General features: G+C 36.4%; 1 protein-coding gene across 11 annotated transcripts in view; it reads right to left on the bottom strand.

Annotated features, from left to right (window-relative positions):
* The window catches only part of Peak1 (pseudopodium enriched atypical kinase 1), a 276,412-nt gene that overhangs the window by 54,382 nt on the left and 209,007 nt on the right, over positions 1-13,023 (bottom strand). For all 11 annotated transcript variants that reach the window (XM_078049235.1, XM_078049227.1, XM_078049236.1 and 8 more), the window contains one exon: positions 988-1,181. In XM_078049235.1, coding sequence (XP_077905361.1) covers positions 988-1,181 — 194 coding nt within the window. The remainder of the gene's footprint in view (positions 1-987; positions 1,182-13,023) is intronic.

Below are 13,023 nucleotides of genomic sequence, written 5' to 3' on the forward strand. Positions count from 1 at the left end.
AAGTATCTCTCGGGTCTGTTCACCATTCCTTTTGCAACTATCTCAGTTGAGGCCTCCTTTTTTCATCTCTTTATGTGGTTCTGCAATAGTATCTCACTACCAGCTTTCCTGCTATCACAGAATACATTCACATAGAGCAGATTTCAGAGAAGATGTTTTAAAACACAAATCTAGTCATATTAGAACTCTGTTTAAAACCCTTTGATGGTTCACTATCACAAACAGCAAAACAACAAAGGTTTTGGACAGGCATGATATTATCTAACTCTTCACCTCACATTTCAACAACACTAAATGGTTGTGGAACCCATAGGCACCCAACTATTTTGCATCTCTATGGTTTTGCTTATATAATTGCCTCTGGGTTGGAATATTTTGTTCCTTTAAATCAGTTAAATCAGTTCAAGAATTATCTCCAGGAGGGGGGATAGTAGGGGATAGGAAAGGTAGCAGAATACAACAGTCACTAATATGCCATTATGTAAAAATGTGAGTATGTAACAGAAGTGAGTCTGTATTATGTATTTGGGGAGTTCAAAACCCAATTGAGTCGAATGTATGAAAGATGATATGTCTTGAGCTCTGTAATGTTTTGAACAATCAATAAAAAAAAAAAAAAAAGAATTATCTCCAGGAAGGCATCTTTTGACATACTTCTCCATGTAATATAAAACATATCCTATATGTATTTTACCACATTATACCAAATTCATTAGTAAGTTCACTTCTTTGTCCCATGTGAATGCCTCAAGGCAAGGACCATGTTAGTATCTTTAGCTTATGGCACAGGATTCATGTTAGTGGGTGTATAAGCCTGGTAAATCCTAGAAGTTTTTTTTTCTTTTTTTATCAGATGTGAGTTAAAATTTATAACTCCAATGGTCCAATTTTTGCTCCATGGAGCAATAAAAATCATCTCTCCATGAAAATAGAACATTTGTCTAGTACATAAAAAGGCAAAGTTTAAATTATGTGATTTGTACTTACCTAAGTTGCTGTATGTTGCACTACAGGGGTTCAGGTCCACAGGATCTGAAGTGTCTTCTTTTTCCTCTTCCCTTTCCAGGTCAGGGGTGGGCAGTGCTGGTGTGACTGAGATGCGGCCCCTGACATCTTGTTTGACAACAACAGTTCTTGGATCCCGTGGAGAAAATTCTTCTGTCACTTCATGGGTCACGTGACTGAAACAAATCAGACTACCTGTCACACTGGTACTCAAAAGGTCTGTTAAGAGCTGGGGTGGGCTGGGGACATAGTTGGTAGAGTGCTTGCCCTGAATGCGCAAGGCCCTCGGTTCAATCCCCAGCACCACAAAAAAAAAAAAAAAAAAAAGAGCTGGGGTTGTGACTCACTGGTAGAGCACTTGCCTCGCATGTGTGAGGTACCAGGTTTGATCTTCAGCACCATATAAAAATTTTAAAAAGAATTGTATTGCTTCTAAAAAAAAGTTCTGTTAAAATTTACATATACTTCCCATAAATGTAAATAACTAGTCCTACAGTCACAACAATGGGTCATAAGCTCCAATATACTTGTTTGAATACACAGAAAAGTGCTACATCCTGTCTATTACTTTATTTATCATGATTCATACATATTGAGAATCCATTTTGGTAGAGAAGGTATGGTAAACTCAGAGAAAACTCCATAATAACAGTCAAGGAATAGAATAACTTTAAAAAAATGTCTATTTTTTAGTTGTAGTTGAACACAATACCTTTATTTTTATTTTATTCATTTATTTTTATGTGGTGCTGAGGATCAAACCCAGGATCTTGCATGTGCGAGTTGAGCGCTCTACCACTGAGCCAAAATCCCAGCCCCAAGGAGTAGAATAATTCTTAAAGGCAGGAGGTAGCAATGGTGAGGCAGAACTTATTTGGTTAAAGAAAATTATACTGACATATGTAGTAAAACACTTAGCCTATTTACTATACTATATTTATTATCTATATGATAGTATGCTAATACTATAGTAAATAACAAATACTTCATAATATTTTCTTTACTTAGGATATGGTATACACTAAAGTATTTACTCAAGTACTTAATAAAGCACCAGGGATAAAGTTGAAATTAGACTATGCAAATAAGGAGTTGAAGCAACTGTTTTGGTAGGTAAACTGAAGCCAGGAAGGTCTTTTTGTTAGGAGGATAGAAGCATTACCCTTTGCTTATATGCATGCAGCAGGAAAGGCAGACAGAAAAGAAAGTTCTGCATTCTAGATAAGCTCATTTATTAAAATGAATCTGAAGCATCTTCTGGCCACAAATCAGTATGACCACTCTTGTCTTATCATTGCTTGCTCATTTACTTATATAGCTACCTCTTCCCATTCTTCCCACTCTCCAAATGCCAGAACTGTGCCAGTTCCATTGCTATGAATACCAGAGGATCAAGCTGTCATGAAAAGCTGGTGCAGAAAACTGGTCCAGTTAAAATAGTCTCAATGGGCTGGTCAATAAAAATCAGGCATCTTCAAAGGTTTCTGGGTTTCTGAAAATATATTCCTAGACTATCACACTCATTAGCTCTTATTCTTGTTTCTTCGTGAGCAAAGAGAAAGAAGGAAAAGAAACATCTTATGTATTAGTAAATGTTACTTCCGGATTTTCCATTGGCAAGAGTGATGTTGACATTTATAAGTTTCTTTAAAAGAGGTACTTTGTTGACCATGTATCATCAGAACATAAATTACCTACAGATTTAAGGGAGCAGATCTGAAGGACAAGGAGTACCTTCTTATCAATATTTCATTATGAAAATTATAATTATGCCTGAACAGAAAAATAAGCCTTGAAGTCTGCTGGATATATAACTTCAAAAGTCTTCTTTCAAAGCTGGCAGAACCAGAGGTCTCTCTACATCAGCATCAGGCAATGAACTGGAAGTTCCATTATGGAATCCAGCTCATAGGAGAGTGGTGAGGTAGAAGCAATCACTCCACCATAGTCAAGGGTAGTCTGTGTAAAGGAGGCCTTACATGGGAAAGCATGCTGCTTCTTCTCAATGGGCTGCCTTAGGTCATGAACACAAAAAAGGGTTGGGACTGTGGCTCAGTGGTAGAGCACTTGCCTAGCATGTGCGAGGCACTGGGTTCGATCCTCAGCACCACATAAAAGTAAATAAATAAAATAATAGTATTGTGTCCAACTACTATATATATTTTAAAAGGATTCCACACAAAGCAGGTATCTCATGATATGGAACACCATAAAATCAAGGTTAACAAGGGGCTCCACTCTCCATGCATTAGCAAAGACAAAGCAAAGCGACACTTTAAGACATTCTCAGAGGGGGCTGGGGTTGTGGCTCAGTGGTAGAGCTCTTGCCTAGCATGTGTGAGGCGCTGGGTTCCATCCTCAGCACCACATAAAAAAATAAATAAATAAAATAAAAGTATTAAGAAAAAGACATTCTCAGGCATCACTTAGCATCAAGACTGTATATCATGAGTAGTTATCAGGATCTTCAGGAGAGAGTAAATGTTCTTTTCTGGGCAAGTCAATATTAAACCCATTTTAATTTCAAAGCAATAAATGTAAGTGGTTTAAAAATACCAGCTCTCCTTTGAGGGGAAAAATGTTAAAGCTCCAGTGATTCTCTTCTAGTTTTAGTGTCAGCTTTAGAGATTTCCTAAAAAGCTGTTTTGGGGTTCCTAATTTTTGCAATCTTGCTCTTACCATTTTTATTCTTTCCCCAATCTCCTGATTATTACTAAAAGAAAGCTCTCCTTTGGATTTGTCCAAAAGGTTGGTGAAATCTTCAGATGTCATGACTCCTTTCTCACATGTCTGTTTTCTTCCCAAGCAATAGGCTATTTGCAAGGAAGTTCGGTTATTGTGAAACTCCTGAAAGAGCAGCTGCTGTTAGCCTATGAGGAATTCCCTGGGCCTGCTCCACATGTATGTAACACAGCTCTGTGCTCTAAAGGCCTTGGCAAAATACAAATGCTAAAAAGCATGAAATATAAAAGACTCACCCACTGTACTCACTCACACAATTCCCCATTAAAGAAAAATTTCACAGGGTCTTCTTGAATCTGTTAATCATGTTCTGAAACTTTGATGAACCAAAGAGTCCCCGGTGTTCTGCAGAGCTATAAGTTGGGCAGGCTATAGGAAGAGTTTGAATTCTGCACCTTAACATCCACTGCACCTTGACCTTTACATTAGGGGTTTGGTCTGGGAAACGTGCCAAATTACTCTAGGGAGCTAAGCAAAATGAAAGCTAGTTTTATTAACTCTTTGAGGATCAGGGTAACAGAGCCTACATTCTAGATGAAGATCAGTGTTTACACAAATATTTTAAATAAATGTACTGGGATATTAAGTCACCAATTAAAGTAATTGTCAACTACAAAGAACTATGCAAAAAGTTGATAAAAATAAAATCATGTGATTTGCAAATGGATGGTAAAATGTTTAATCTGCATTTACAGTTATAGCAATGTCCAACAGGAGTACAAATTTTTAAAAAATGCATCATAATGATATGTCATGTCCTAATGCTTGAAGGAAGAACAGCTCTATGTACAATTAGAATAATAACAGGAAAAGGGAGAGAGAGGTTCTGAGAATTCATACTTAGGTATGGTAACATGTTAAGACTATGAAATGAAAAAGCACTGAGAATAGCATCACAGAAGGTTGACTTAGTTCCCATGTATAAACACTGTAGATAGAGAAAAGAAAGTAAAGTCTTACTATTAAGTTATCATTAGGGATATTAATTTTATAAAGGAATTTAATTTTTGACCAATGACTTTGTTTTCTCTTCAGACATAAACCCCAAAAACCTAAATACTAAAATGATACTTAGCAGACACAAGCTTTATCTCTAAAAAAGTGTTACACCACCGTTTCACTGGGAAATGTTTAATGTACTGGAGAAAATACCAAAATGGGAATCAGAATTGGGTTTTGTTTCCCTATTACTTTGATCTTCTAAACAAACTTGACACCACCAGAAAGCAGAAATGGAGAACACATTTCATCCATGGGTCAGATTGTAAAAAATTCTTTAAATGAAATTTATAAGAATTTCTTATAGACTATATTTTAGCACATGTCTTAAAATAATGACCAAAAGAACCATATTTATCTTCCAGGGTAAGTACAATTTGATCCTCATTACTATAAAACAGATCTATTAAGTGATAAGTAGCCCACGAAGAGGAAGTTAAAGCTTTTATAGCACTGCTATTTAAATTCAAGTTGAAGTCCTATAATGCAAGGTGCAATCACTACAGTGTGTTGATATCTAGGTCCTTAATTTTCAGGTTGACTTAAACCCTAAATCCTAACTTAGCCTCTTCTTTGCCTGGCTTCAGCAATCATTTTGCTTTCATAATAAAAAACAAAATACATTTGACTGTACAGGAAGCCCTCTAAATCCCTGTGTTCCACATCTTCGAATTCAGCCAACCTCAGATTGAAAACATTAACAAAACAACATAATTTTATTTATACAGCATTTACATTGTATTAGATTATTTATAAGTAATCTAGAGATGATTTAAAGTCTACAAGAGGGTAAGGGGTAGGGTATATGAAAATGCCACACTATTTTACATAAGGGACTCAAGAATCCAAGAATTTTGATATCCATGGGGGATTCTGGAACTGATTCCCAGCAGATACTGAGGGATGACTGTACTTTAAACTCTTCAACCAACTTTAATGACCAGTTTTTAATTGCAATTTGGTATGTCTGACCTGACACTTAAAAACCATGTAATAATCTCCACAACACCTTTATGAACATGTGGAAAGAATGTAAGGTGTTCAAAGAAAATAGTAACATTCTTACAGATTTATCTGTTATGTAAATGAATCCCTTGGAAGGTTATATCTCATCAGCCTGCAATATTCATACATAATTCAAAGCTACAGAAGCAATCTCCTGTGGGAAGCTCACTTGGCTTACCCAGGTGGTAGGATTAATCATTGCATCATCAAATGAAATAATCCTTTTTTTTTCCTGGTAAATTTGTTTAAGACAGATTTTTATAAAAATTCTGTTAAATGTCTGCATGTACTTTTTAAAAAGGCAAGTAAAATTCCACGTTAGAACAGATTAAAAAGACTTTTATGCATCCAAATATTTCCACAATTTCAGTTCAACTTTATCTTCAAATTCAACCACCTTGATTGAGCTTCAGAAGGGACAGTAAATGAAAGCAGATTTCTACACAGAATATCTGTCTCTTGGGGCAGTTTTTTTTTTTTTTTCTGGTACCCAGGGGTTCATTGAGCTACATCCCCATGTCTTTTTATTTTTTATTTTGAGAAAGGATCTTGCTAAATTGCTTAGATTGACTTTGATCTTGTGATCTTCCTGTCTCAGTCTCAGAGTGGTTGCGATTATAGGCACGTGCCACTGGGGATTACCATTTGCCAGCTCTCTTCAGCAGAGCTACACCTATCTATACATGCCCAAGACCATCAATAAGCAATTGTGACTTTTAAAACCTTCTATTCTCCCTAAAAATCAGACCAAAGTATATCAGAAACAAAATTTCATGATTTTGTTACTGGTCTCCTGAGCTGCATATTTCTGGGGTTGCTGGGAATGATGGACCTTTGTAGAAATGGGATCTACATCAACACACAAAGGGGAGAGCTCAAAGTTATCAAATCCCACACTGCCGGAAATCTATTGGAAGGGAGGAAAAAAAAAAAAACTACCTATCTCTTTTTGTCTCTCTACCTCTGGGACCCCCTGCCAATGTGACATTTCTTAATCCTATCTCAGTTTCCAGGTTATCAGATTGGTTTTCCTAAACTTTCCAATCATTGGCATTCTCAGGTAGAAAAGTGTTGTGTCCACTGATCACTATCAAGCATCTCCAATTTTCTACTAAGCCTTCTGTAGTCTTTAAATGAAAACGTCAAACTTTTCATCCTGAACTGAGATTAACCTTTAACTGAGATCTGATGAGTTCCTGGTAATATGTCTAACATAGTCTAGAAAAACAAAGGTAGCCCTTCTTGATGTGAATGAAGTGGCTTGGTCTTGGCACAGGGACGACTGGCAGCCATGTGCAAGGTCTTGAATAGACTCTATTTTTCTCACACTGCTCAGATCTACTTTTTAAAAAAACAGACATGAATAGAAAATTTAAAAAAATGTCTTCATGGCACCAGACTTCATGACAGTAAAGTAGATAAAAATATAGGCCACTGTAAATCACTGTCATACTTATAATACTAAGAAAAATTACAGTTTTAAAATCCCGTGAAATACAAAGTCAGATAACATCTGTGCAAATTAACAGAAAAGATAAATTAATTTTAAAAAAGAGGTTGCCATTCTCAATCAGAGGGGTGTAGAAGTAGCTCCTCAGTATCCCATTTCAGCCTAGGCTCAGTCTGAAGAATGTGGTGAAATATCAATGTACATTTCTTGAAAAAGCAAAATCTTAGAAGAAAATAGCCACAGCCCTTACCAACGGGACTAATCTGGGGAGAAAAAGGAGTCCTGAACTTTTCCTATATGCCCCAAAGCACTGGAGAAGCAAGTCAGCACGCCTTTTCCCACTCTAGTTTTACCTTCCTCTATCCTTTGAGTGAAGGAATGGATGTAGAAAGGGAATGGGACCTGAAATACTCAGAACATACTCCTACTCAATCCTGAACAAGTTGTGCACTTTTCCATTTTACTCACATAAAAACAAAAACAAAAACACCTCAAGAAGTAGATGCAATTATTCTCATTTTACAGACGAGAAAGTGAGATTGAAAGAAGTTAAATAAATAGCCTAAGATCACCTGGTACTTAGATGATAGTGTAGAGATGTGACCTGATACTATCCAGTTCTAATGCCTGTGTTTTTTCTACCACATAGGTGCCATAAAGCAAGCTTTGTACATTGTAGAGACTCAATAAATTCTTAATTATGAAGTCAAAGAAGTAAATGTCTTTGAAAAGAGTGTATCTGAGATTGAAATATGAGGTAATAATGATAATAGATGTGTTCTCCTTTGTAAAATCCCAAACCAACAAACTAAAAGTCATTATTTACATTGTAAGGCCAATTTTTTTAAAATAGAAAATGCTCCAGTTTTAGAATGTTTGTAAATATTTGGCTTCCTAATAATAATCACCTCCACCACTACTCTACATTTACTGAGTGCTAGGCGTTATACTTACACATGTATCTTCTAACAATAACACTCTAAGGGAGGCTTGTTATTCCCATAATAGCGAGAGTAATATGTAAAAACTTACATAGTGCTTATTATGTGCCTGTTCAAAGTCATGTTTTTCAAAAGTGGTACTATAGACATTTTGGGCCAGATTATTCTTTGTTGTAGAGGGCTGTACACATAGTGGGGCATTACCAGCATTTCTTGCCTTTATTCACTAGACACTGGAACTACTGGCTTCGTCCTCAGTCATGACAACCAAAAATGGCACCAGACATTGTCAAAGGTGCCCTGGGGGCAATCCTTTTCCTTTTTCTAAACTCTTTACATACATTCAGTTAAGTCTTATAACAACCTACTAGGCAGGTAATGATCTGTGTTTTACAAATGAAGAAATTATTATCTAGACTGGTTTAGTCACTTGCCTTGGATAAAGCAGCAAATAGTTAGTGAAGCCAAGATGCAAATACTACAGATGAACAATGAAGTCTGACTTCTAAAGAGCTGTAGATTCTGCTTCTTAGTTTATAGATGAAGAAACTGATAAGTGGAGTTCAATTAACTTGTTCAAAATGACGCAGGTAATAAGTGGCATAAGTAAGATTCAAACTCAGGTCTGGATAACTCTAAAGTCTATATTTTAAATTATTATGACAATGGTTATCACAATTTAAGGATCCTGATAATTACCTGGGAAGCTCATTTAACATGGAGATTCTTAGCTCTCTCCTCTAGGAATAGATTTAACAGCCCTGGAGCATGGCCAAGGAATACAAATTTGTCTGCCCCAGGTGCTTCTGATGTAGCTGGTCCCAGGACTACACACCAAAAAACTACTTTTCATTGCCTCCTTCTTCCACAGTGAAAAGGGCAATAAGTACAGAAGGAACAATGTATGAAAAGTGAGCAGGAACATTTAAAGTAATGGAACATCATTCCTCAGAAGTGATATAAGCAGAAATAGGGAAATAAAATAATTTAAATAGGCTGATGGGAAATTCATAATGGGCCACAACAACAACAACAAAGAGGGAATAATGGAGTTAAGACTTTGGAACCATTCATAACCTTTTGATGTTTATTCTTAGAATAAGATTATACACACTCATAAAATGTTAGGAAATGAGGATTTGGCCTACCATGACATTTGTGATTTTTGTTGTAAGTCCTAGCTGACTGAAGAGCATTCTAAAAGTAAGAAACAACATCTGAGATACCAGCAGTAGGTGTCCTACCATGCAGTAATGTCTCAGTTATTCTATCAACAGTGGACAAAGGTGAGTATGAAGGACAGATCCCTGTGACTAAAAACTGCTATAAGAGGAACTACAGTGCCTATACCTTCTAACCACTCTGCCAAGGACCTCTTCCTGAAATGCCTCTTTTTCTCTGCTTTTCCTCTGTTCCACAGCACCCATAGATCTTCATGGCTACCCAGAAAGGTCTACAGGGCCTCTCAATGGGACTACATAAATGTTTTTACCCTTTTTTCAAACCTTCCAGGACACAATCTTTCAGCATCAAGTAAGCCCATCTATTCCAAACTCAGTCTTCAAAGACTATTCCATCCTCTATTATCCATGATACTTTACTATTTGAGGGCTCTTCCTTTTTAGAACACTCACGTAGGGGACTGAGGACTATAGAAAGCACCCAGTAAGGGGTGTTGGCTAAATAAAACTAGGTGGCATTTGGGAAAGCAAGCACTGGAGAAGGTCACCAAGATCTGTATCCATATTCCATCCAGCAGAATTTTTGCCTGTACTACCATTGGCAAAAGGAATCAGAAGAGGTTCCAATGTGGAACAAGTTAGTGGGGTTGGGGAATTCTCTTTCCAAAAGGAAGAGAGATGAACAGGACATCTTCCTAGATACAGAATGGAGCTTTAATCATGTACCAGATGCACAGAAAAGCCAGCTAGTTGATTCCTAAGGTTATTTCACCCTGTGAAAATTAGAGATGTTGGTAGAGAACTCATCAGTGTGTCATAGGTAATGTTATTTTGTTTTTTAGGTGAAACTTTTTCTGATATTAAGAGATCATTGTTCTAGAGATACTACATGAGAATAAACTATTTGTCCTAAAATTAAGCTTTTAAATAACAACCGATGACTCTAATCAATACTCTATTGCAGTTATATTAAATGATCAGTTACTGAGACTAGAGGTCTGAAGACATGCCTAGATATTAGAAACTCAAATTTAATTTCAGCTCTGCCACCAATGTTACTCTGTCCATGTCTCCCATTATTTTTCTGTAAACTGGGTATAGAGACATTTATAAGAGTAGGTATTAATTAGGACATTCACATAAAGTGTTTTCAAGAGAGTGAATAATTGTGCCAGTGGTACTTGGAGACTACTTGACAGGTCAATGAATCAGTACACATCACCATGGCTCTTAGTTGTCACAGATGTGCCTTCCTATGCTCAGGATGACTTTAACAAAGACCTGGAAGACACTAACAGACTCAATAATCCCTACCAATAGGGCAACAAAACCCAATTAGGGGTCCTGACTGCCTCTGAAGTCATAATTTGGCTTTGTACCTACTTGCAGAGTGGCCCTGGGAGTATTAATGATCCTGTGTCTCTCTCAATTCCCTATCTAATAGGAAGAATGCACTGTCAGATCTGTTAGGACAGTTCTGAAATACTAGGTGGGAAAGTGTAAGAATTACCCAAGTACTGCTATTTAACTTCGGATTCATTAGGGAGTGCGCATATAAAACTGACCCAAGTAGGGAATTTTCGTTTGATTATTCATTAGGAGACTCTAAGCAAGTCAGATACAGAAGTATCTCTGTAGCTGTATCATCCCCCAGAGGAAAAGAAACATAAAGCTGTCTGAAGACCATACCCATCATGGCGCAAGTACTCTTAACCATTCTGTATCACTCTGTAATTAGGATGAAGTAAGATAATTACCAGTTTCCTCTACAACAAGATTATTTAAAAATTCAATAGCAAAGATGTAATCTAACTCTAGGAAAAATATGTCCAACAAATGTAGGTATAATCTTTATACATGCTGATAGTCCAGAAGTTTCTTTAGAGCAAAAAAACATCTGCTCAGGAGAGCAAGTAGCCACTTGGAGGCTATTATCTGTCTCCCATTATTTTTCCTTTATGAGAAGGAGGAATTTGATCTTCACATTTGTCCTAAATTTGAAGAGATGACTTTGATAGCATTCTCTTAGTAAGAAGTAGAAATAATACAATAACAAGTGGAGCATAATATTAAAACAAAACTTCCAAATGAATTTTCTAGAGAGAAAGAAAGCACATTTTACCATGGTCTAATGAGTGTTTAGATTTTTTTTCCATACTCTGTGTATATTATGTATATACATATGTGTATTATGAGACCAGGCTCCAGTTACTTCAGTGAGTTCCAAATCTTTCTAGAGTTTGGCTGGAATGTCTATAGACTGCTAGCATAGCTGACAACCACAGACAAATCTGACATTAGAGCTTAGTCCAAGGGTCAGCAAACTTTTTTTGTAAAGGTAAACATTTTAGGCTTTGTGGGATGTATGGCCTATATTGCAACTACTCTACCTTTATCATTATAATGCAAAACAGTCACAAACTACATGTGAAAGATGAGTGTGGTTATTTTCCAATACTTTATCATTTATAAAAACAGATATCAATTTGGATTTAGCCAACCAACTATAGTTAGCCAACTCTGGGTCTGTACCCTTGAACTCTGGAGTAAATTAAAATGCTCCCAGGGCTGATTCCTGGATTACTGAGACTCAGTTTAGCCTTAAGTCTCTGAGAAGATCAAGAAGGCCTTGGAGGTGTAAAGGAAAGTTATGCATTCCAAAGGGAGCAAAGGTATGCCAAATCCAACCTACCTCTCCAAATCAGAAACTGGTTGGAATTTGGACAGAATTCCTGAGATGGTTCTGAGAATCTTAAAGGAATCTGATTTACATGGAATCCCAGAGTACATGATAGTATGAGCATGATGTTCAGAGGAGGTAGAGTTAGAAAGGTCATCTGAAGACCAAGATGCCATTCAGGTGACAAACGGTATTCTCTACTTTGGCTAGAATGTTATTATCTTAATCATTAGATTAGATTTTTTTTTTTCTCATCAGAAAAGAATTTTGTTTGAACTAAAATTTTAAGTATATGTATGTGTTTGGTAAAAGATTTTACCTATTAATTGTGAAAACATTATTTCTATAAGGGTGAAACTAAGTGCCTAAACTGGGCAACTTGTGTTTCACAATATTCTAATATCCAACATCATAATTTGGATACAGAAATTATGTCTGAAAATTGAATTAATATGCAAATAAATAATTGTAATTACTGGAAGAAGGAAAGAAAAGAATGAAATGAAGAAGTAGTTTTGAAAATTATGAAGATGTGGATAAATCTAAAATAATATAAAGGATTATGTGACAGTGACAGGATGAGGGAGTTATTTTTAGATTGGACGGTCAGTGAATAATTTTCTGAGGAGGTGACATTTAAATTGAAGACTGAATGACAAGGAACCAACCATGCAAAGATCTGAAGGAAACATTCCAAACAAAGAGAATAGCTTATAAAAAAGGCCTAAAGAATGGTTATATTTGGCATGTCTGAGGAACAGAAAGCAAGCTAGTATTTTGAAAAATTCATGAGCAAGGAAGGAGTAGATAAGTTAAACTGGTAGGTAGACATCCTATTATATAGAGACTTCTTTCACAGTGGTGAAACAATGGGATTTGCTTGGTGGATATTCTAAAGAGATAAGGGGGCAAGAGATTAGGCAAAGGGATTAGGAAAATACTTTAGTAAACCCGGTGAAAGATGAAGCATGAACCAGGGTGATAGAAGCAGAGATGGAGAGAAGTAGACAGATGTGGGAT

Source organism: Ictidomys tridecemlineatus, chromosome 5, assembly GCF_052094955.1.
Source record: "Ictidomys tridecemlineatus isolate mIctTri1 chromosome 5, mIctTri1.hap1, whole genome shotgun sequence".
NCBI lineage: Eukaryota > Metazoa > Chordata > Mammalia > Rodentia > Sciuridae > Ictidomys > Ictidomys tridecemlineatus.